Source organism: Phaethon aethereus (assembly GCF_964289735.1).
Source record: "Phaethon aethereus genome assembly, chromosome: 15".
NCBI classification, from domain to species: Eukaryota; Metazoa; Chordata; class Aves; order Phaethontiformes; family Phaethontidae; genus Phaethon; species Phaethon aethereus.
In genome coordinates this window covers 8,171,178-8,195,652 of record NC_138591.1, presented here as the reverse complement: position 1 = coordinate 8,195,652, position 24,475 = coordinate 8,171,178, and the positions used below count along the sequence as shown (strand labels likewise).

Sequence of the window (24,475 nt, the reverse complement as noted above, 5' to 3'; positions counted from 1 at the left end):
GTTTCAGAAGGCAATTATTTAGTACTCAAACATAAACGACTTATAATTTATCTTTTGTTCACTTAAACTGAGCTTTTTACAGTAGAGTAGGTGAAACTTGGCAATGCAGGGAAAAATGCAAAGGTACATTATAAAGCTTATTGTATGAAATCCATTTGATTGTTGGATATGTAAACACTGACTATTAAAAAAATGTTGATAAAATGCAGAGAAAATACAATCCTAGTTAATTCTCTAAAAATACAAGTTATTTATTTGGACAAGATACTGTGCAATTTATGCAAAACCTATTACGGTAATTAATGCAAACACGTTCTTTATGGTACTTCCACAATGTATGTATAAACTGGAAATCTCTAATCACATACTGGAAAGCTCAACAGTTTTTTTTTAAACAGTAAAGCATCTTGAATCTTCATTCACATTTGGACTTGGAAACAGTGCTTCCTTGGCATTAAAATACCAAATATATTCTTTAAATACGTGCAAACATAAGTTTTACTTCTACAAATACAGTACTGCAACCACACCACACTGCTCGTTATGTAAAAATAACTCCATATACAGTCACACACAGAGAGGAAAAATGATTGTAAACTGCTGCCAGGGGCAAAACGTGGTGCCTTCCTTGAAGCTATTGGGAGAGGCTTTCTCAGCGCTTCCCAAGGACTGGATTTCAAATAGTAATTTCAAATCACAGTCAAATTATGGTACACAAGAAAAAAAGCTTTTTTTTGAGGAAAAAAAGTGGCTGCTTGTTGGAAGAAGGGATGAATCAATCACTTTGTAAACACAAAGAACAGAGCTTCATTCTGAACGCGCATTAATCTATGTTGGCAAACTCCACTGATACCGGTGAAGTAGGTTTGCATTCCTACCACTGTGAAGTCAGAATCTGATTTAAGACCTCCTCTTGCCTTTTACACTATGAAAGCATAATTTGCAGTGATTTGGAACACAGCCTAACTCTTCAAGTGCCTGGTGCCTTCCAAGTAGGCAGTAGGTAGGCATCTGTGCACCTCAGTTATCATGGTTCCAGTTAAGATGAAGACAAAACACGATTTACCACTATGTAGACTGACAATTTAGAACAAGACTCTGTCACTTAGAACAGGACCATGCTCTCTACATAGTCTCACTGAAACCAGTGGCTCCACTTCTTCATTAAGATATTCCTCATTGTGAGCAAAGAGTAAAAATTGTCCCTTACTGGTAACTGCACCCTAAGCTGAGTTGTACAGAATTTGATTTTACTGATGGGAGCAAGAAGAGCATGATTCATTTAAAATGACATGACATCTTCATCTCTGCTTAAATATGAATCTGAAGAATAGTACGCAAGATGTGTGTATATGAGAGAAATGTAGGGAACTGTAATATTAATTAAAAAAGAAGGAAATGTGTAGTGCTCATCTGTAAAGATACTCACATTTGTACGGTTGCGTAGCAGCTATGGTAAAGGGTCAGAATACATTGTGGCTAAAAAGCTTGTCTGCTCTGACAAAACTATTAGCTCTATCAAGTCACATTTTACTTGTTATGTAGTAGAAGAAATCAGTATTTAAAATACCCCATTGCAAATTCCAGTTCAGTAAAATACATTAGTAGCACAAAAAGGTCACGTTTTTCTCTCCAGGCAATAGGCAGTTCTTTTTAAATTATACTGCCTACTGCTTGTTTGCAACACGTAAATGATGACAACTTAACAATTAACAGCATTTCTGTCCAATTCTTGACTTTCACTGACCATCAGAGGGGTTTTAGACTGCTCTGTTTTCCCTTTACTCTCCTCATCTTCTAAATCCTGTGACACTGCAGGGTTTTCCTCAGCAGAGTCATGCATAGTGACCCTAGAAGCTTCAGTTGCATTTCCTCTGACTGTAATGTGCTCCCATCCACCCTGGAAAATATTAAAGAAGTATAAAAAGCGAAACATCACCACGCAAGTACAATATCCAATGTGATGCTTTACGTACACTACTAGTTTTATACTGTTTTTTCATGCGGAAAGCAATCCTGCTTTGGGCTGAATCAGAAAAAAGGCTCGTTTTAAAACAAAACAAAACAAAACAAAGCATAGCATACCTCCCTGATATATAGGTAGTAACCTTGAGGATTATTTTTATTATAGGGAATTGAGATTAGTTGGGTCAGGTATTTGTAACAGAGCTATTGCAGGTTTTCCTTCAACTTAAAAGGGGCCAAAACCTTGAAATAGCCTTTCTCAAAACATTGAGGGTAATAGAGGGAACAACAACGGGAAACAATCACATGCAGACTTGAAGGAATCCATTTTTTAAAAATGGTGCTTACTTTACTCATTTTTCCATTATAACTTTTAAATTACCTATTTAAAATGAATACTTATCAAATGCAAATAAATGAGTTCCCAGCTATAACTGCATAACCCATTATATTAATTCAAAAAAGGAACCTCAAACTGAAGAACAAAGGTCAATTGCCTGCAGGTATACACAAGCTTTAGAAAGCTTGCCAGCTAGAGCAGGATGGCACTTGCCTTTCGAAGTATGCCCATGGGTATTTGGATATACAACTTCCAGGCAGTATTATGCCCCCAGCACTTACCCCAATACCATAATCCCATGAGAGGCCTTTCGGTTCCATTGGCTGAACACCAGTCCGATGGCAGACGGTCCCACAGCTCAAACTATGACTTCCTTGCACTTTGTCAGCTATCACCCAGACCTCAAGAAAGCAAAGAGAGGTAATAAAACCTGCTCTTTGTGCTGCTCTTCATGAAAATTTTAAGTTTGTTTGACCACTTGCAGAAATCAGTCTTGATCTTCAGTAGGCCAACACTGCTCTAATTTAGTCAGAGAGACACCCAAACAAGCAACGAGATACCAGTGTTACAATTAAAACATTGCCAGATAGTAAGACTTGGCAGGAAAAGAGATTAAATATATAAAATAGCCTTTTTAAAAAAAAGAAAAACAATTAATTAGGCTTTTTACAGCAAAGGGCTGGCTGTATCACTATTTCATTTGCAGGACTTTTGTCTTGCTGTCAGGATTCCAGCATTTAGACAATCACCTGGTGGAATAAAGTTAGTTGAACAAAAATAATTCTGAATAACATTTAATTAGAAAAGTATGTTAAGCATAATTTTCAATAAACTAACAAGACACAAGGAAGCTTAATACATACCTGGTCCAGGGGCCCTACAGACATTTTACGGATATTATTTGAAACATGATCCCAAGTAGATCCTTGAGGGTAGCTTGGTGTGATACCTTGCCGGTACCAAAGATTGCCTGTAAAATAAATAGTCCTGGTTACAGCTCACGATGTCTGCTTTGTATAAAGTGCTAGTAAAGAACATAACAAATCAGTAGTTAATACTTTCTGTGTTCTGTGGAAATGCATTGTGGTTTTGACTAATGTGTTACAGTGAAGGACAATGAAGTTCCTACTTTGGGATCTGTATTTCTATAGTTATTTATAACTTTTCTGGAAAACAGCAAATACTCCGTTTTGTAAAATTTCTTGGGGGAAAATGCTGATATAAGGAACTATGTGCTAAAGAAGTAAAGCAAATGAGATTAAGATCTCTGAAGGAGACTGGTGTTAAAGGCTTATTTCTTTTACAAAAGGATGCTTCATAATTTATCTTGTCATGATGGTGTTATTTCTAGATTTTCCAACAGGACGGTATTCATCCTCAGTTTTGTACATTCTAGGGTTTCAGACAAAATCCTGCCATGCAATTCTCTTTTTTTAGATTCATCTATCTCCCCCCCCCAAGAATATTGTTGCTATCTAGGGCATTATCAGATACAATAAAAACAAGTCTTCAAAATAGTAATTAAGCGGGCTGCCTACTCAATCTCTTTCAATATGAAATATTACTCCTCTTGGAGCAACAGTAATCATCTGTCCAAGCAGAAGCTCTAACTTAGCCTCTCCTTTTTAAATCAATCTATCTGATGTATACTGCTTTATTTTTTGTAGCATTGATAAGTAATTTTTTAAAATCCTTACCATTTTTATCCAACACAAACACGGACGTTCGTCCTACTGAGACTTGTTTTAACTTTTGTTTTTGAGGTGAAGGAATATGGTACCAACAGTCACCTAAAGGTCAGAAATACTTGAGTAAAACATTGAGAAAAAAGAATTATATATGAGAAGTCTTGGAAGTGTCTGCAGTTGAAATACATAGCTGTGCAAGAAAGCTGTGAATGACACTACACTCAATGTATTTTTACTACCTTGTTTTTAGAAACAATCACTTTAAATCACACAAATGAAGAGCAAATGAACTGCTATAATTATCATGAGTATTATTCACATGCACTGTTTTGCACAGGTATGGGAAAGGCCTCTGCATCAGACATGGCAGTGTAGTAGAGCTTACATAACGTAGATGATGAAGACTGTACCAAAAAAGTACAAGTACTCACCTGCAGGTTTCTTTGGAGACACTGAACCTCGATAGAAGGCTGAACCATCTCTAGCAATTGCCCACACTTGGTAAAATGCTCCAATTGAGACAGAAATGAAGGGCTGGTCGGTTCCCACATGAAGCCAGGATGTTCCCTGGAACAAATCATGGAAGATGAATTACGAAGCAATGGTTAAAAACTCCACAACAAAATATCGCTGGCTATTGCCAAATGGGAAAAACCCTAGATAGTGAAAAATATTCTAAAGAATAATTCCTGTACCTTGTGACTGACAGAAACAAGGCCTCTGATCCTCAAAGATACTTGGATATTTAACTCTTTGAAATCAATAGCTATGTTAAACTGTAACATGCCTTTTCTGTTGAAATTGGTGGAATTCAGGCACCTACAGTCTCTGAATAGGTGAGCTGCAATACTTTACTTTTTTTAAATTAACCCCTTTTTTGATTACACAGAACAATAGTCTCACAAAAATTGAATGATACGGAGCTTCACTTTCCAGACAAAGTATTCCAGTTCTTGCTGTTGCACTGCTGTACAGATCTATGCTCCTGTAACTGACTGAACAGGAAGAAAAAAAAATTCTTAAAATTTTCAACTACTTGTTTTTCTACAAATTCCATTATAGTATATCATTAGTGTTTCTTTCCCCCTGTTATAATTATGGCTTAAAATTAGTGCGTATCAACCCTAATTTGGTGTTTCAGCACATGTCTTTAGGAAAGAAGTATTCCTATTGAAGTTACTGGGACTATTAGTTCCTTTCTGCATACTTTAGTGGATGTTCACTCATTAAATCTGTCCCAGTTCATAGACAAAAGTCCAGTCTGTAGGTATGTCCAGGCCCACCTGTCTTTTACATAATCAGAGTCATTTCCAGGCCCAGAAAAGTCAATGGACAAACTCCTACTGATATTAACAGGTGTTAGATTGGGACCATACTTTAGAGAAATTCTATTCCTGGGCAGTTTATTTAAATGGGATACACACACCATCAACAATTAAAAAAAAAAAAAGAGGAACTAAGCTATCAGCACAGCAAGTGGAAGTAAAATGCTTCAAGAGAAGATACACAGGGGCTGAGAGAGGCTTCTGCAAGTGACGTGGCGCAAGCTAAGGTAGATTATGCCAGAGAAGCACTATTGTAAGGAATGTGGGCAGCAAACTGTGTTACAGTTGATGGACAAGGACTTTCAAATCTGGGACATAAAAGGGAATAAAATAACAAGGTGCTAGAAGAGAAGGCACTGCACGATTGTGTGTATGTACTTGCATCATTACATTAAATACATGAATAGGCAGTAAAAGTAAATGGGGAGCCTTACAGCTGGGTTTTGCTGCGTCACTCCAAGCCTGCAGAGCACGTCTCCTTTGTCACTGATTGCCCACAGTGCTACTGCTTCTTCATCATCTGCCTCTGAACTGGGAATTATGGAGATGTCCCACAGCATAACAGGAGGCACTTCCAGCCATGGCCCGTTGGTAACTATCTTACATTTTCTGAAGCAAAAAAACCCCAAACCCGTCAGAAGTACATACTTTCTATAACTGAATTTTGTTTCCTGGTCCACTGTTGACGTCAGTGCAAACTATCATGAAGTCCTTTAATTAAGTAGGTAGAATAAGTATTTTTAATTTGAAAGGGGTTTACAACAATCAGTCATGTTCTGCAACAGGTTTTGCATTTTGACATATTACTGTTTCTCAAAGCTTCTGTTTTAAAAAAATACTACTTTATAAAACCAAGGCCACCCAAGAAGTCTGCAGTTTGCGCTATACTGCTTTCTAGCTCTCAAAAACTCACTGAGCAACAGCTGGATAATGAATATTTGACCCCAGCTAAGAATCCCATTGCAGAGAGAACTGCACACCCAGTACATTCCTTCCTCTGTCTTGGTTAAGGGAATCATTTTACAGTTATTTTTTTGGTGAGGCATGTTAAAAAGTTATGTAGTATCTTGAGGTAGGCAGAGATAAGGCAGCTGTAAATTAAAGAGTTGGAGGTATGTCATTCTGGGAATTGGTGTATTTTTTTCTGTGGAAACTACAAGAAAATAATGCTGTCTATTAGATTCTATCTATATAGAATATATATCTGTATTAGATTCTGTCATCACAACAGTAATTTCTGTGCATGAAGAACATCCTAAAACACTTGGGACATTCTTCTGTTTGCCAGTTCTGAAAAACTGAACCCAGCCCTGAACTGTTTCCTATTTGTTTTCAATTTTGAATTGATAATTAAAATAATGAGAAAATGTTTAGGTTTAAGGGTATTTCTCAAGTTGCTTATCTTATTTCAAGACACCATTTTGATTGATTTGATGTAGTTTGTTTTGTGGCATATCCTGGAACAACAACAGTTTGATGCTTCAGGACCTTACTTCAAAGATTTTTGTACAAGGGCCAAAATACTAGCTTTGTAGCCTCAATAACAAACAGAACAATGCATAACTCTTAAGTTCACAGCAATTTATTAGCATAGCTGTTCGATACTGTAGTATAGAAAGCATGGAAAAGCTGGAAAAATAGTGAATGTACAGACTTTTCCTGCTTAGTAGAATAGAATATAGCGGCAGTTTGCGATTTTCCAGGTTCCCCCTGAATATAGCGTACTGTGACTTAAACGGGGTTGGGATTATCTGTGGCCTAGTACGCAGTATGTGGAATTCATATGTTAAAACTATTAATATATAAGACATGTTACCAGTTGTTACAAGGGACCCAGTATGTACTAATATACCTAGACGCTACTATTCCTTAATCGTTCACCATAAGGAAAATCAGAGAGAGTAACTAGCTGACTTTATCTACAGATCCCACAAAATCAAATAGGGTATCTACCTGTAAAGGCTTAAAATTAAAGCGATAATACTAAAGTTCATCAATTTCTCTCTTGCATATGGGTTATTTATTGCAGATTTCTTTACTACTGCTTTTCTTGTTTGGGTGATGAGATTCTTCCCCTCCTAACTGAAGGAGACTTCTAGGAAACAGTTAGCATTCAAGTTCAAAACTTTTATTTATATCTTAGTTCCTTACCTTGCCCAGCGCCTCCGTCGGACAAAGTCTTTCATTGTCTTGTGACCATGGTAGGACCTACCAAAACAGATGTAAATAGGTGTTCAGGAGGATGTCAGAGCATCTCCAATTTCAGTGCCAGCCTGAGAGCACTATGTATCTGCCCACCAGACATGCCCGCTGACTTTAAAATGCTTGAAACTGTAGTTTGCTAAGCTCACCTTGCTGCCCTACCTCCCCGGCAAATTTCAGTGTTAGTGTTCCCATAAAAAAGGAGAAATCAAGGCACACTTGTCCCTGTTAAAGCACAAAAAATGTGCAAAACAGCAAACAAGAAAAAATGAGGACTTAAGTATGGCATTTGTCTGCTAGTATTTTACGTAGAAGAAGGTATCTCCTTACGCTGGAAAGTCTGCTGCATACTGCCAGCCTTCCCGATCAGTTCCGCCTGAAGTATTAAAATCAATATACCAATCGGATACCTATTGTCAAAAGGAGACAATAAGAATAACAAGCACAATCAACACCTAATGTATAATAAAAATAACCTCCTCCGCTATTTTCCTCCAGCTTTTGGAGTGCAAAAACTTGCTAGAAACCCTCTAATACTTGCAATATAAATTCATACAGAGGTTCCCCAGTCTTTTTAATTCAGCTGAAGAGAAAAGGATCAGAAGTCCTACTGAACAAAAAATCCCACTCAATACTTAACATTCTTTTGACTATGGAAGATTATTGCTATTGTATAAATGGGCTTAAATATTATGACAAATCCAGGAAGAAAATTTGGGTCACTTGAGCCCAAGTCTTGAATCCTGCTTGCCTTGCCTTCTTGGTAAAAAGACTTTTAAGACAGAATTTACCCAAGACCACTGTGGAGAAGGAGGCTTGGTGTTGACTTTTGTACATTCCTGCAGGCCAGACACATCGCTCCACATGTATCTATCCGTGGGCAGACCTCTGTGGTGAAACAGTGTACAAGGAATGCAAAGTCATTTACAATAGAGAATTTAAAAGGCGAGGAAAGATAAGCCTATTTGTAGCACTTCCTATTTTCATATACAAAACAGTCTTCCATCATAACTCTCTGTATTTAGAAATATCATGTGAGTGATAAGGATAGTGGGAAAGAATCTGTACAGCTGCTTCCAGTTACACCAAACTTGAGGACCATGTAAACTTTTTTCTGTAGAGTGATACTCCTCACTGCTATTTAAAATTGGAAGGTGTATCTGAGTTTCTCTGGCATAGACACCCATATATGTGAATACTTTTTCAATACTTCTGTTCAAATACAGTATTGAAGGACCTAATGTATTTAGCACAATATATATATGAATACGTAGATCCTAATAAGAACTTTGCTGTATGGCCTTAATAAGGAAAGATGTTGCAAGCAGGTACACTTTGTGCACTCACAAAACAGAAATCTGTAATGTTTTGCTGCAAATGCATTTTGAATGCATAATTACAAATCTAGAAAATTGAGAAACACTGCTCCTTCCATCTCAGGTTAGCTGTTAAGTGTTGGATGAGACTGAAGATAGAATAACTGTACTAACTATACTGAAAAGCTAGAACAAACCCCTTGTTTCATTTGACAGTAGTAAAAAATGACAGTAAATAAATACAATAAATTGAGTAAATAACCTGCTGCTATATCCAGTGACTGGGTTCCACCGTTGGTTCTCATAGATGTAAACACATTTCACATCTGACTGCGTATAAATGTTATCAGCACTACTGGCCAGTCCTACAAGAAAAAAATTATTTGGATTACAGTAAAGCTAAACATTAAAGACACTACATTTTAAATTCCAATAGCCACAGTGATATTGCTGATTATCTTAATTCTCACTCTTAAGCTGAAAATATAAATATATATATATAAAAATATACAACTGCAATACCAATTCCCTCCTGATGTGTGGCCTGTTCACTGTATAACCCTACATGTTAGTTAGGCTCAAAGAAGGACAGCTGAAATAGCTGGAATAGCTGACCCAGCTGGGAAGGTAAGAAAGAGATGTGCACATCACAGTAGACCAATTGTCCATACCTTGAATGAAGCCACCTCCATATCCACCAGTGTAAAGCCAAGCTGTGTGATCATATCCTATGCCCCACACTATGCCTCGGTTATTGCACTCGATCAGTCGAAGATGACCTCCAACTTGACGCCAAAACCTGCCAGAAAAAGAACAACATTTTACATTTACTGTATACCACATCCATCAGCAATGTACGCTTTCCCCTCCTACAGCTCAACAATCTTAAGGACACACAAGTTTATACGCTCATTTGTTCAACCTCTGTGCAATCTGCAGGTGAAAGCAGTTGCCAGTTGAAAGCATTTCCCTCTGAACAACTACTGAAAAGCTACCTGGAAGGAACCTGTCTGCCTCCACTTCAAATTTTCAGGCTTTCAAGTATTTATTTTCCTTTTATTTTATGGCCTGTTTTTATATCTATCTCTCTATGTATGTATACTTAAACACTAGTTACAATGACCTTGCTAGAATCTTTATGTCTTAGTGGCCATCAGCTGCTTCAGCTTTAACTTCACCCTCATTTTTTTAAAATCTAGGAATTATATTTATCTAACAAGAAAACAAATGATTTCCCTATTTGCTGTAGAGCTTGGTAAATGCAAGGGCTTTAATTCTTCCTATTCTCCTAATCTTTGCAGGTTAATCCTTTTCTGGGGCTTTATGCAGCCAGTTGGCGATGGTACTTTTCTGGGGAAGAATGGGGAAAATAAAGAGATTGCAGAGGAGTATTTTAGTTATCAGAATGGCAGGAGATCATCTAGGTCACGGATCCCCCAAACTAAGATGCAAGAGCACATCAGCTTTGTGATTTGCCAGACATTGAAGGTGTTCTGTGCTGAAGGAAAAGGACTACAGGATTTCTCAGGTATTATTCAATGACACTTTGTGCAAGTAACTTGAAACTGGGGTATTTTTTAACTTGAAGATTGGCCTTTAAATCACCAGTTCTGAGGCTGGTATTTTTTTGCTTGAAGAGTTTGCGGTACTATATTATCGTAATTGTTAATAGAAACTGTAAAGGTGCTGCTCCTGAACTGTAGTGACTATGGAGGACTGAGAATTTCGGATTTCCGGACTCAGATAAAACTGAAAGCTCAAATTACATTACAATTACAGTGATTAGGTTTAGTCTAGGCCATCTCTTAATTTAAATAATTGGGGCATTAAAGATGCAATCACAAAAAAATGCGATCTCAATGAGAAAGGCTTTTGAAATTGCATTAATAGCTCTAGCATCTAAGAATTAAAATACGATTTGGTGAATGTCTTCAGATGTACTTAGGAATATGAAGGCAGCCATTAACCTTGTCATTGACAGACATCTGCAGTGTACTATACACTCCAACAGCCCATGAAAGCCACTGACTTGACATGAAAGACAGTCTTTGCTGGATGGCATCCCATGCAGAAAGAACAGCTTCTGAAACCTCTTACATTTGATCACATGGCATTGGTTGTGGTCCAGCCTCCAGTTCAGGACTTGGCTCACTAACAAAGATGTCTCCTTTACAAGTAACTGACCAAATGGCATGGTGAGAAGGAGGGCCTTGAATCCGTCTGCTTTCACAACAGGACATGTTCAGCAAAGACAGCTACAAAACAAGAAGCAAGGAACCAAAAGCTTCCATTTTACAGTAAGAACAAAAATCTCCACAGATGCTTTAGTATTACAAAACAAAGTTTTACCTTTGCAGGTTCTTGCAAATCAGCAAAGTGAATTATCAGCTTTTTCTCAAAGGCACTGGAATTCAGTGTTTTAGAAATTATTAACACAGTCACGGGAACCAATGTGGTTCGCAGTGTCTGATCATTACAAAGTATCTTTCGGGTTTTCCATTGCTTCAGTGTATATATGCTTGCCTGCCTATATATAAGACTCACTACATCAGTGAAAACAGGTAACGGTTCTTCTACCAATGCAGAAGAATAGACTACCTGAATTTAACTCCTAACTCATTTGTAGCCTAATCTATATCCAGACATAGGAAGGGAAGGAAAATCAATATTGGTTTTACTGCAGATAACTGCAGCATCAGAAAGCATGCCAACTCCAGAGGAGATAGGAAGACTTGAGTGCCTCTAAATAAGTTTGAACAGACTTTTAAAATACCTAAGTAGTAAAATAGGTAAGTAGCCTAGATACTGTAATGTAATGCTGAGATTTCAGGACTAGCTTTTATGCTTTGTATCAGCTATTGTCAGCTTGAAATGAAAAATTCACAGAATTACCCAGTCATGCATTTCTTGCTCTGTTGTGGCTGCCAGGCGGATCGGCCATCGCTGCTTTGTCCTTTCAGGTGTATACAGTGCAAAGGAGTGCTTGGCTTCATTCAGAACTTCAACTATAATAGTGACTTCATTCAGGAACACGTGGATATACTAAGACAAGAGAAAAAAATCTGCGACTAAGGTGACTCAGATATATCTTCCTCAGTGCCAGCATTTTTAATTTCAGGACTACGAATGAGGCATTCTTGCCAAGGAATCAAAGAATCAATTCTTGGTGCAGAAGGAGTGGGACTCAATTTCCAGTTCTGCCCTACCTCTGATTCATATTGCATTAACCCTATTTATGAAGACTCTGGCCAGCCAAGCTTGGCTTTTTCATCACAATCAAGAACACTTTGAACTTTCAAAAGAATTCCTAATTGGTGCAAAGCTGATGGTTTAAGCACTGTGGACAGTTGCTGACTGGGTACTTCTGCCATAGTGTAGACATAGCCACAGCTTAGAAAAGCTTGCAGTTTGCTAGTACCCTGGGCTACCTTTGAATTGGTTCCCAAAACTTAGAACAGTAGCGTACCATAATTTGCCTCTCTTAAGAAAACTCTTTTCTCTTCAAAGGTTTTCCTTTGCCAAATGCAACTCTCTCAAGGGTCCCAAGCTGAACACACCTTTTTCTCCTCATGATACATGTAATAGATGAACAGGATGCTGTCGCGCATTCCATCACTCCCAGTGAACTGCTCAAGTGCAACTCGAACATCCATCCATTTATGGGGCTTCCAATTCCTCCACCATTGCAAGGTCCCAGTTTTAACCCACACTGACTGCAATGCAAACACAAATTTACAGGAGTAAGGAAACTGCATGACTCCCTCCTTTCTCCTAAAAACTATTTTTTTGCGACAAGAAGAAATCTCTGCTGCAGGTTAGCCTGTGCTGTACCAGTTCATTCTGACACAGAGTATACCAGAGCATTCAGGAAGCTGAAGATAAAATGAAAAAAACTGGACAGTTTGGACTGACAAAACTGGATAGAAAGGTGCTGAAATAGCATATGTACATCAGTATTAGCATCGTATCTCTGCAAGAATGCACTAGCATACAGATACTGACTCTAGTGTGCTGCTTGTTATAACGCAATTTAAAGGCTTTTGACATCGTCTTTTTAAACTTGATTAAAACCCTGGACTCCAAATGTTTTTAATCAGACAAACTGTAGATATCATTTGGCAATTAGCAATGAAAAGACCAAAAATGTGAATGGATCTGAAAAGAGACAGGGAGTCATAACAAAGGGAAAATCAAACAAAAGTGCTACCATTTACGGGCTGGTAGTGACATTTGCATCACTGCTTTATTTATGCAAGTTACATTAATCCCTTAATGGTCACAGAGAGGCAAAGTTCACCTACTCGAGTCACTGTTTCAATTAAGAAGCCTTATCTTGTGTGGACCAATTCATACAGTGTTCCACTGTTGCAAACGTTTCTCTGTGGATTTCAGGTTTCAGTGTACTCAAATAATGCTGACCGATGCTTCACTTGCTCCTATACAAAACTAATGTTTTTAGATAAAGATTGCTGCTCAATGTTTGATAAGCTGCTAGTTTCCCACAGGGAGCTCAGACATCGATAAACTAGGAAAGTTGTCACAGACAGAAATAAGGATGAATATAAAGCTGACAGTAAGTTCAGATCAGGACATCAGAAACGTATTATTGATGCCCAGTACCCAGAGATGTATTTAGTAGACAAGAGGTAAGTGTCCTCATTGCTTACCTGCTCAATAGCCTGTTCGTAGTGCCTAAAATTCTCCAGTTCCCGCTTTGTCCTTTCACTGAGCTGCTGAAAAATCTGCTTTCGCCATGCTGCTGTCTGTGCTGAAGTGACAGATAGAGATAAAGATTGCACGGAGGACGACAAACCTGGAACAGAACCAAAACCAATAAACTCCAGTGAGCTTTGAATACAGTTCTGTGAAAGGTAAAACACGGTGCTGCTTTGCACACTGGACTGAATCAACCCAGTCTAACATAATTTTTCTAATTATTATACTTTGGAATCAGTGTATTACAGCCAAACTTCGTAAATGGTGCATAGAAATGGGATCACTGGATGATTATATAGAATCTCTCAAAGCTATAACCTTTGTTGGGAGTTTTGTCACTGAACTGCAAGATGATTAGGTAATACAATGCATTAAGAGATACACTGTTATTAAATACTGGGATGCCACAGTTCATGGTTTATTTTGAAAATATGGTTATATTCCACTGTCTTTCAAGAATCTAAATTCCAACCCCATCCAGTTATCAGCTGGACTCACATTCACAGCCTCTGAGGAATTTCTCTATCTTACCTTTGTCTCAGTAGGAATGGTAGGAGCGAGGCAGTTATTTGTGGCATCTGCATCTCTCAAGAGAGCCCTTTTCACTACTTTCAGTTACAATTGAGTGATTTTATGACTTTTGCTTGAAGTTGCAGTTTCAGTGCAATTAAAAATGAGATGCAAATGCAGCACAGATTATTTTACAAAATTCTTACAGAAGCTCAGAGAAGATACCACCTTTACATTTATGTATCTCAATCACAAAATGCTTTACAGCTAAATACATGCAGCACTATCCTCAAACATGGAGTGTATTAACAAACTGCAGTAAGAGTAAATGGGTTATCAGAAGTTTTGTGCCGTGGTTTTGCTCAAACAAACCCCAAACCAGCATTTTTCTTAGAGCATTGGGAATTCGGGTCTGTTGTGGTGACCAGATAGTACCTGACGGAACAGTGAACCATTTCAATGGGCTGTGCAAATCTACAAGACAGCCTCCCCCAGACACCCAGGCCCACACTGGGTGCTCATCAGCTCCATACTGTTCTTCAGCTCCCACCGAGAACATGCCAAGGGAAGACAGGCTGGATGTTTCTGCAAAGGTGCTGACGGAGAGAATCGGGTGCTTTTGGGCCTCCTTCAAGTCAATGTTTGTCCACTGCAGTTCTGCAGAAGGATTTGCGTTTGTAGAAGGTTTATGGATTTCAAGATTAGCTTTCTCATTACTAGTGGAAGCAACAGTGGCTTCTCCTTGATCAGAGTCCAGAGGATCCACAGTCAAATTTGCACGTATTTCTGCTGTCTGGTTGCCTGTGCTGTTACCACTGCTGCTGGCTGCAGCTCCCATCGGGGGAGTGTTGGCAAGGTTCATGAGTACACTTGGAAGCTCTGTATCAGAGGAAGTATCTGCATCACCCTGAATGATCGCATTTGTTTGGTTCTGAATATCATCAGTAAAGAAACAGCCAGCACTGAAGGACAAATAGATAATGAATTAACTATCATTCAAAGCATTATAAATTAGCACAGGCCTGAGACCACAGACATACAGAAATCTAGTGTTTCAGCTTTAGGAGAGAAACAGCAGACTTCTTTTTTAAAGGTCAAACTCTATTATCAAGGGAAAAGAGTCCAACACAAATCTGGCAGACCAGTCTAGTAAATCTGAAACATAGGAAGATACTTCATTGATCTTTTCGAACAATCGGTGGTGTTGGCTGCCTACAGCTCTCAGGAAAACACTGATGCAACACCACGTTTTCTGGATATGAAATAATAAGATGTTTTAAAGTCCATTTTTAACTGTATGATTTTTGTCTTAGCTAGAAAGGGCTTCTACTCAGAGCACGCTCTGACTCAAACGAGTAGCTTCTGCAGCACTCTCAGCTTCACTGGCACATCTTGCACAGCCACAAGGCCAGCAGTCAGCGGGGAGTTACTGACTTAATCTCTCTAGGAAAGGAAACGTACAGAGACACTCAGGAGAAGGATAATTGCTAAGCAGAGTTGACACTCCTTCATGGTATTTCACAGGTAACATTTTGTCTTACTAGACTAGTTCCAGATAGTGATAGTAAAGCCCAGAGAAACATGCTTTACTGCAAGCATGCAGTGAATACCAAAGTGGGAGCTTCAGTTTCTACTCCAAGGGCAACAACTGCTGCTTATTGTTAATTTTAACAGCAAAAAAGCACACATGCTTTTTGGCATACATAATGATTAGAGATGCCTTCCCCACTCCTCCCTGTCTGTACCACTTGAATGTAAAGAAATATCTCCTAGCATTGAAACTCTTGGCATAGAAAGTCTTGAGCAGGTATTTTACTAAGTACCTGAGCAGACTTGTTGAGCTCCCAGTCTGAGATCTGTCACTCTCTCGGCCAGTTACAATTGCCTTCCATGTCTTCCCACTGAGCTCACTTGGTGTGACACCTTGACGAAAATAAACTGCTCTGTCATCGCAGCCGATTCCCCAGACCTAGGGAAGGAAAAAGCTTGGTGAAGGAAATGGCATGGAATGCAGGTAGATACCAGCTACAAAAAAGGTGCAGTGGTGGAAAATTCAGCACAAAAATCTGCTGGACACAGCATTTTCCTTTTGTGTTCTTCCTTAATGCTGATACTGTAGATGCAGTATAAAATTCTGTACCACCAAGAGAAAACTGTTTGCACCTGAATGTGCCATACGAGAGACATGCTGACTGTTATCTTCTGGTGAAGAATTCAGCCATGCATTCCTTCCTAGCAGTTCAAGCATATGGACCTCTTGTGCAGCTGTCTCTATCGGCATTGCTGACAGTCCTTGCCACATGTGAATACTGCCTGTAAAAAGGCAAACATAAATATCCTCACAACTCGTATACAGCTGTCTTACCTGGTTATTTAAGCCTACAGTTACCATCATCATTTCTCCAACCATTTCAATCCAGCTTGTCCCACAAGGATTATGCGAGTTTACTCCTCTTCTAAACCACACCTACGACAACAGCAAAAAGTCTGAATTTTCCTCCTTCTGTGTTAGCAGGCAGACAGCTGGAATTTAGTTTCTTTAGTGGATTAGTCTTAATGTCTAATACCGACTTGCCACATTGCCTTAAGAAGTCACTTACCTCCTTGGTTCTTTATCAGGTAAAGATAAAATAATTCTTAGTAGTACCCAAACCGTGTGTCCTTGTGACCAAATACAGCCCACAAGGAGACTTTTTGTTATTACTTTCTGTGGCAGAGTTAGTTTCTCTGCCATTGGAGAAATGCTTTCTATTACATGTCAACTGTAGGGTATTTTTGGTCACTCTGAATGGGTTTCTAAATAGTGTTCTTGTGCTCAAACCCTAGAAGTGGGGCTGATGGAGGGAACTGTCAGAGGGATCTTTTCACTGGTACAGCTCTTTAAATTGACTCCCCTTAGATTAGTTTTTACCAATCTGAAAGTGGCTGTGGGCTGGAGACCTGGAAAAAATTTCCATCTGGAGTTAGCATATGGTCATATAGTGGCAAGCAGCTACTTTAGAAGTTGTTGGTTGAATCACACAGCAGACAGTGTACTTGACTATCTTGTGGCAGATCTGAAGAAAAACATGCTAGCTTATCTATATTTATTATAGTGGTTTTATTTGGCAGATGGAGCAGGCTGGACACAGTCTGTTACCATGGTTCAGCTGACAAGTAGTACCTCACTAAACCAGAGTAACTCAATTATTTAAAACTGCTATACATACACAGAATTCATCTATGTTTATGAATTCAGTATGAAGGGATTTGATTGCTACCAGCACAAGAGCACTCTAGTACATTCTTTAAACTTTCAAAACTCCCTGTGAGGAGCAAGGAGTTGGACTCGATGATCCTTATGAGTCACTTCCAACTCCAGATATTCTATGGTTCTATGATTCTAAGTTAAAACCCCAGTAAGAAAGTAATTGCACATACACATAACACATGTCACTTAATAAATACAAAAACCCCTACATTAAAAGGCTGATGAAGAGGGAACAGTTACAGTAGGAAAGTAAAAAAATAGGATAATATAGAAAAGCATAGATGAAAATATTCCCCACACTGCTTTCGATGCAACCTTCAGACCATGCGGAAACATGACTGAGCAGCGAGGACCCCCTTCAGTTACAATGCTTTAATATCCCTTTGAAGTTGGCCCCTTATCACATCCCCACCAACATCCCCAACCACCTACCACATCTGCCTGACTTGGGTTTAGAAAGTTCCTTCCAGGAGAAAAGCAGGAAGTTCATTAAATTAAATGCAACTACATATACCACAAACCACTGAGCATTCCCATAACAGCAAGGGGGACTGGAATTCCCCAAACCATAGGGATAGTGAGCCCCAATCACCAGTGTTTCCTATGAAAGTTACATGCCTGTTTGAGAAAAGCAGATATGAAAAGGGAAGAAAAAAGCAGAGCCAGAGCATGACACCTCTTACTTTTCTATCTTTTGTAACACACCACACCACATCAACACCCACAGAGATGTGCATAATCCCATTTTCAGAGCTTGGAGACTCCACAATACTCCAGGAAATTCCTGCAAGAAAAAAAACCCAGAAGGCATTGTAGGTTAGTTTCTTATTCAACACTATACAAATCAAAGGGGTTTCCACCTGTATTTAACAAACTTTACCTTGAGGGTTATTCCTATCAATTCCTTCTCTGACAATAGCTTGCCCTTCCCAAAGAGTTGCCCAAAGGAGGTCATATGGTCCACAGCTGATCTGTACAACTTCACCAGGAGTGGTGATTACGGACCACATGGAACCTTCTGGATTGTGATGGCAGACATTTTCTCTGTACCATACCTAGACAAGTTTAAAAAAAAAAAACACAAATAAAACTTAGAAAAATATTGCTACAACAATGAAACAATTGAGACAAGCATGAAGACAAACTGGAAAGAACAGTCTTCCTTTAACAACAGGATTTTTTAATGCAATGTATGCACTCTGACCTTTAAAGGTATTTTTTGGATGTTGATTATGCAGTTGAAGACTATTTCCTTATGTACTAAAGGAGGAGGGTTTTCTACAAACTAGCTTTTATCATGGAAGCAAATCTGGATTTGGTACAGTAACCCATTGCTACAACTTCTGTGTATATTTCAACTTTAAAAAACACTTCAGTGTATTTCAGGGCATGTTACATAAACCAAGAATGAACAAATATATAACACAAAAATATTACTGTTAGATGATGGCCCAACGTCATTTTCACTGAACAGAGCTTGCCACAATATCTTAATAGCTTAATATCTTAATAGCTTAACCACAATGGTTAAAAATTCCATTCTCTGTGCAGCCTTCAGTGACATCCAGTCCATTTGCTAGCCTTGGTCCTACTGTCTGTGCATTTTTCTATAGACCACAGCCAAAATAGGAAAGTCAAACATAGAAAGCATCCTGTGGTAGTCATACAAGTGCGCTAAAACATGACTGCTGAGTGCTAAATCCTCATTTTTAGAAATACATTTGTTTCTCTGGGGACTTTTACTTGGGAAATGAAAGCATGTCAGTCAAGTAAGCCTGTAGAGTGGGATGCTCATCACTTACTCCTGGGAAGTATGAGGCATAGGGAATTTTATTTTAAACAATTTAACCAAGATTTCTTGCCTCTCCAGGCAGTACCAAGTGTGACTGAAATTGCAGGCTATCTATTAAAAGTATGACATTCTTCTATGTGAGACCACAAGTTAGAAATTGTCTAGAGACAAAGGAAAGCTACTCAGATACATGCTGTAAGGATAAAGGAAGGAAACCAAGAATAAAATCTTTGCAGCACTGAGCCAAAGAGGAGAGAGCTTATGGGAGGCCTAAAAAAAAAAAAGAAAAAAAAAGAAAGGTGTATAGTTTTCAACAGAAAATAAACTTAAAACATTCCAGAGCTGGATTCCACATTGCCAAGTCAAGAGGTTACAATTTTCTGATCAGTAAGTCTTAGAAAACCATTTTGTAAACTCTTTGTTGAATCATTCCCAACTTTTCCCCACAGAGGCAAGGGACAATGCTTTGCAAGAATCTTTGTCAGGTTTTAACAGTCTTCCTCTTTGTTACCGGTGCCATAGTCTGCATTTGGGCATTTTTCAGGATGTAAAACACTACTCAGCCCAAGTTTTTAAGATTCATCTGTTTATAGAGGTTTAAGGCTTACATAGAACAGCAGCCCTAGGAAATACTAAGCCTTTCCATGTACAATACAAGTCATTACATAACATCCCAAAGCAGCTCTTACATCCTCTGCCAGATGCATATGCAGTGTAGCTCCTTACCAACATAAGACGGTAACAAACCTGCCTTGCTTTACAAGCATTTAACTCTTTTTCAATAGTAATGTATATTAGAAAACTGCGGGAGCATGCACATACCCTTCCTTGTAAAGAAACCGCCCACACTGATAAACGGCCAAGAGGCTCATCGGTGATTTCCCATCCTCCAATGGAAATGTCATTGAAAGGGTCTGGCAACTGATCTGGATCATCATGTGATACGATCTGAAGCAGAAAGAAGGAAGCTTGAGGAGACACTGCAAATAGACAGGTCATTTGGCTGGTGGCCTAACTTGTTTCTTACAGATTGGTTTATGTATCACTTACTAAAGTGGCTATGCATGGAGATCTTCCTCTCATTCCAGGCTGCTATATGCAGAGAGAGGGGAAATGCTGCCAAAGCAGCACAAAGAAATCTGTGTTTCATCCCCTAACTAAAGGAAATTTTTACTCACAGAATACTGCATACGGACATTCTTTGAATTGGAAAGCTAGAACATCACAAATTACAATTTTTGTACGTTCTTAGAATGGAACAACAATTATTAAAGAACAGTTATTCATATAGAATAAAGGACACAGCTGGTAAATGATGCTAGACAGGTGCCACCTCGAAAGACAGTGCTTTGTCAAACAAAAAAAGGAAGTTAAAAAGTTGGTTTGAAATTTGCAAAGGAGCTGAGCATCTACCTCCAACTGCATTACCATCAGATTTGGCACCTCATTATCACAGCCTTCGATGAAAAATCCCAGCCTTCCATTTATGCTTGCAAGAATTGCAAGTTGGAAGTCAAGGAATCCAGGTCCAGCCCACAGAGCAGTGATAAAAAAAATAAATTCCCTGCACTTTTAATTGATTATTTCAGAAAATCAGTTTAGTTAATATTTAAAAGATATCCAGAACCTTTGCCCAAATGTCCCGTGATTTGTATCTCCTGTATCTGATCCACCTCCTGCGTCTGACACAAGAATTCCATTTCTTATCCTTTGTGTAGGTGCTGGGGAAGTCTATGGCGTAAGTCCAGCCCTGCAAACAGAGGTTTTCTTGTATGAGAATCGGGACCAAGGGAAAGCTTGAAATCGTAACTCGGACTGATTCTGCACAAGAGTCACTCCTACAAATACAGTACAAGTTACTGTGCATGTCTCAACAGCCCTGATTAACAGATCTGCTAATGCCATGAATGATTTATGAATCATGTCCAAATTCCTCTGCATGATATACACAGAACAAACAAGACACAGTAAAGCATTTTACTTCCTTTATAGCAAGATCTTAAATAACAATGGCATCCAGTTGCCAGCATTTTGTGGCCTGATCAAAAGAAAAAAGCTTCTATAGAAGCTCCTATAGACTTCAAAAGCCTTCAGACAAGATCCTTCCTTGTGTTGTATTATAGTTGAGCTATGCCCCAGAAAAAGTACCTATGGGAAGTTATGCCTTTTATTTTTACAGACCTTTTACACTTTTATACAAGTGTCTTTTATTTTACAGACTAAAGATTCCCAGAATAGATCCCTTTTTGTTATTGTTCACCTACCCCTTTCTCTGTTGGTTCCCCTCCAATATTTTCATCCACATACCAGTCAGACTCCCACTCCCAGTGTGGTGAAGGCAATGTGAAACTATCAAGCTGCTGATGTTTTAGCCCGCTCACATCACTCCACTGCCAGCGGTCACTGGGCAGTAATTTCTCACAAAAGCCACCAACTGGATTCCAGCGCTGCCAGAAATAATAAATAAAGTATTTTATTTGAGATAACATCATCTCATTGTACATCTGCAGAGTCCTAGGGAGTCATAAATGATACTTTTCTTTTTTTCTGCAGTAGAAGAGGAATAAATTCCTGGGGTGAATGAGAAAGTTCATACTTTAAGCCCCTAGCTAACACAGTCTTTGGAGGAAGCTTTTTTTAAGTATCAAAGAAGGGCTGGCTGCAGAGCTAGTCACAACCAAGTCATTTTCAGCTACATAGAGAGGAACATCTGATGATGTATTTTACTACTAACAGTGCTTTCTTCTTTGGTGATGTGTGGCACCATGATACTGCAGCATTAGGGTAATGCTGTATAGATGGCCTTGGGATCTCTAACCTACTCCCCATGAGAAAGGGGACCAGCATCTTGCCTGCACTCGAGAAACAGCATAGCTTCTGTGCCAGAAACTATGTCAAGGTAACTATTTCAGTAAATCCTCTTTGTATCTTATACCAAGACATTTTTTTCACAAATCTGGCTTTAATCAGTTACAGAACAAATAGTTTGCTAGGGTTTTCATCAATGCACCTGTGATTTTTTTTCCCCCCACACTCTTACCTACTGTAGAAACACTGGCAAAATTTGTCATGTAATACTGGGCACGTGGAAAATGAGTGGTTCAAAATCCTTCTACAATTTTTAGGCAAAATACTATTTACTTTTACTAGGAATCTGGCTATATGGCTTTGCACATTATCTGTAAAGTATTTTAGTTTAATTTTGTCGTTGTTAGCTCTTGCAGAATAGCTCCTTTTGTGCTTTCTAGTATTTTGTTTTCCATTTTTTCATAGCCTAAAACAAACAAAACAAAAGTTTTAACGTAACAAGTAAAATAAATCTTAAAATTTTGCATTTTTAAAAGAACATGTTTCTGTAACACAAGGAGCATTCTTAAATGGATGGAAGGTTGTATCAATGTTAAATAATGTATAAAATTAATTTGTTGTCTTTTTACCCATGTAGGTAAGTTAATGTCTTTTCTCAACTTATATTTATCCCATTGCCCGTTACAAATCAGAGGAATGTGCTCAAGAAAATCCTTCAGTTTTCTCCTCAAATAACTTTTGGTTAACTTAAAACCAAAACAGACAAATTTCCTTTAAAATACTATTTTAAAAGACATTCTTTTGAAGTACACAACATAGGAGGGATCATCTTAACACTTCTATGCAAAAAAGCTGGAAACGTACTTTAATGGAGAGTTATGCCTTTATTAGAGAATTCTTTAAAACACTAAAAGATAGCATTCTTAAGAATAATACATACTTGATAATGTATCTTTGTGGCCTAGAAGTTACACTGGACATTTTCTTAAGGGGATTGTGTATTTGTCACTAAGGAAAGGAAAACATCGGGTGAAAAGGGTGCATGTTCCAGTCTGAAATGGTTTGCATAAAACAATGTAGTACACATTGGTGTTGCTTTTGTCAAGAGCAGGGAAGTAGAATTCCCAAGGGAAGGTTAAAATATTAAAAGAATAACCTACTATTTGGCACATATATACTCTTCAGAAACTTTCAAAAAATGAAACCAAACAAAATCAAACAATCTTCCAGTGAAAAAACATGCAGAGACAGCTGATGTACGGATTTGCTATTGTTCCTTTCTGATGAATATGTGGCAGTGTGACAGAGGTACCCTTAACATGTCATACCTGATTCTCATAGGTTTCTTCCTGGTATCTAATAGGAACATCACCCGAGAACACGTAGGTGTATACTTGATGATCACAGGCTATTCCCCAGCAGCACTCTTTGACAGCAGAGACCCGTTTGAATTCCAGCTGCGTGTCCTTACAGAGCTCCCAGTACTGGCCAACAGTAGACAGAGTGTAAACCCTCCCAAAAATGTCAACAGCCCACAAAAGGGAACCAGGCATGGCCATGTCTGAAAGGCAAAAAGGAGGTATTAATGAAAATGACAGTTTTAAAAAATGGATCATGAACCTACTGTAGGTCAGTTCTCCTCTGAGCCACCATCCGTCAAATTAAAAAAAGATGTAAAGAATCATAGAATCATGAAGGTTGGAAAAGACCTTTAAGATTATGATCTTTTAAAAAGAGCCCATTCAAAGCTGTCAGCCAGATCTCTTTCAGTCAGAGCTGTGCAGTTACACCTCTTAGATGCCTCTGAAAATCCATGTGAAAGACCTTGCTACCACCACACTATTGTCCATCCTACAAGAGCTCACAACAGTAATAGGACAGCTTTGGCAGGCCGAGAACAGACATCAACACTGAACTGAGATGAAGTATCACGGACCATTTTATAGTAGGCGGCTTTGCTCTGAAGAGCTGGTAATGCTGGTGGTGCTACGCACACCGCTTATCTCGGTTCCACAAAGCCATGGTAACTTATGGTATCTCCTTCTCAGCCTCCTCTTGGCACATGCCAACATAGCTACACAAAGGAAAAGATGTGAAAGGGACCTTCTCCATAAGCACGCATCTAGTTTTAATCCATGGACACATTACCTACTACTGCCAGGAAACCTCTTTCCAAAGCATGCTGATGACTACTTTGGGATCTGATCTTTATTTGATATACATAGGTGTGATATTTATTTAAGTATACAGAGAGCGTGGTTTAACAGCAGAGACCTGGCTGAGTTCTGTTCCAGTTTTGTCACTGAATAGCCTGCCATTTTCTGGGCACTGCAGGCCTACCCTTCATGGAGGGGTCAGCATTTTATGAGAGGTAGGTGTAGGCCAGTCCTTTTACAAGTGAAGAAAGGCCAGTGTATTTCTGTCACTTGGCCTTGGGGGTGCCATTAAACTGAACAAATTTCGGTTGCTCTGTATGTCTGACAGTCAGAACTACTGATGAGTACTTTGAACTTTGCCTCCAGTTCTACTAACTACGCAGTGGGGGAGCGGGAGGGGAAAGGTA

At 38.8% G+C, this 24,475-nt stretch overlaps 1 protein-coding gene across 1 annotated transcript; it reads right to left on the bottom strand.

Annotated features, from left to right (window-relative positions):
• Positions 1-1,702: 1,702 nt before the first annotated feature.
• TECPR1 (tectonin beta-propeller repeat containing 1) lies at positions 1,703-23,555 on the bottom strand (the record flags this gene model as incomplete). Its single annotated transcript, XM_082006680.1, has 24 exons — positions 23,241-23,555; positions 21,369-21,551; positions 20,732-20,854; positions 19,927-20,052; positions 18,193-18,367; positions 17,996-18,096; positions 16,428-16,529; positions 15,886-16,031; positions 14,498-15,024; positions 13,504-13,649; positions 12,394-12,549; positions 11,729-11,878; positions 10,934-11,091; positions 9,508-9,635; positions 9,099-9,201; positions 8,312-8,408; positions 7,851-7,930; positions 7,470-7,526; positions 5,753-5,927; positions 4,425-4,560; positions 4,003-4,095; positions 3,169-3,275; positions 2,587-2,706; positions 1,703-1,900 (listed from the first exon to the last, which is right to left on the bottom strand). Exons 1-24 carry the CDS (start codon positions 23,526-23,528, stop codon positions 1,703-1,705), a joined length of 3,675 nt encoding a protein of 1,224 aa, XP_081862806.1. The 5' UTR covers positions 23,529-23,555.
• Positions 23,556-24,475: the final 920 nt, after the last annotated feature.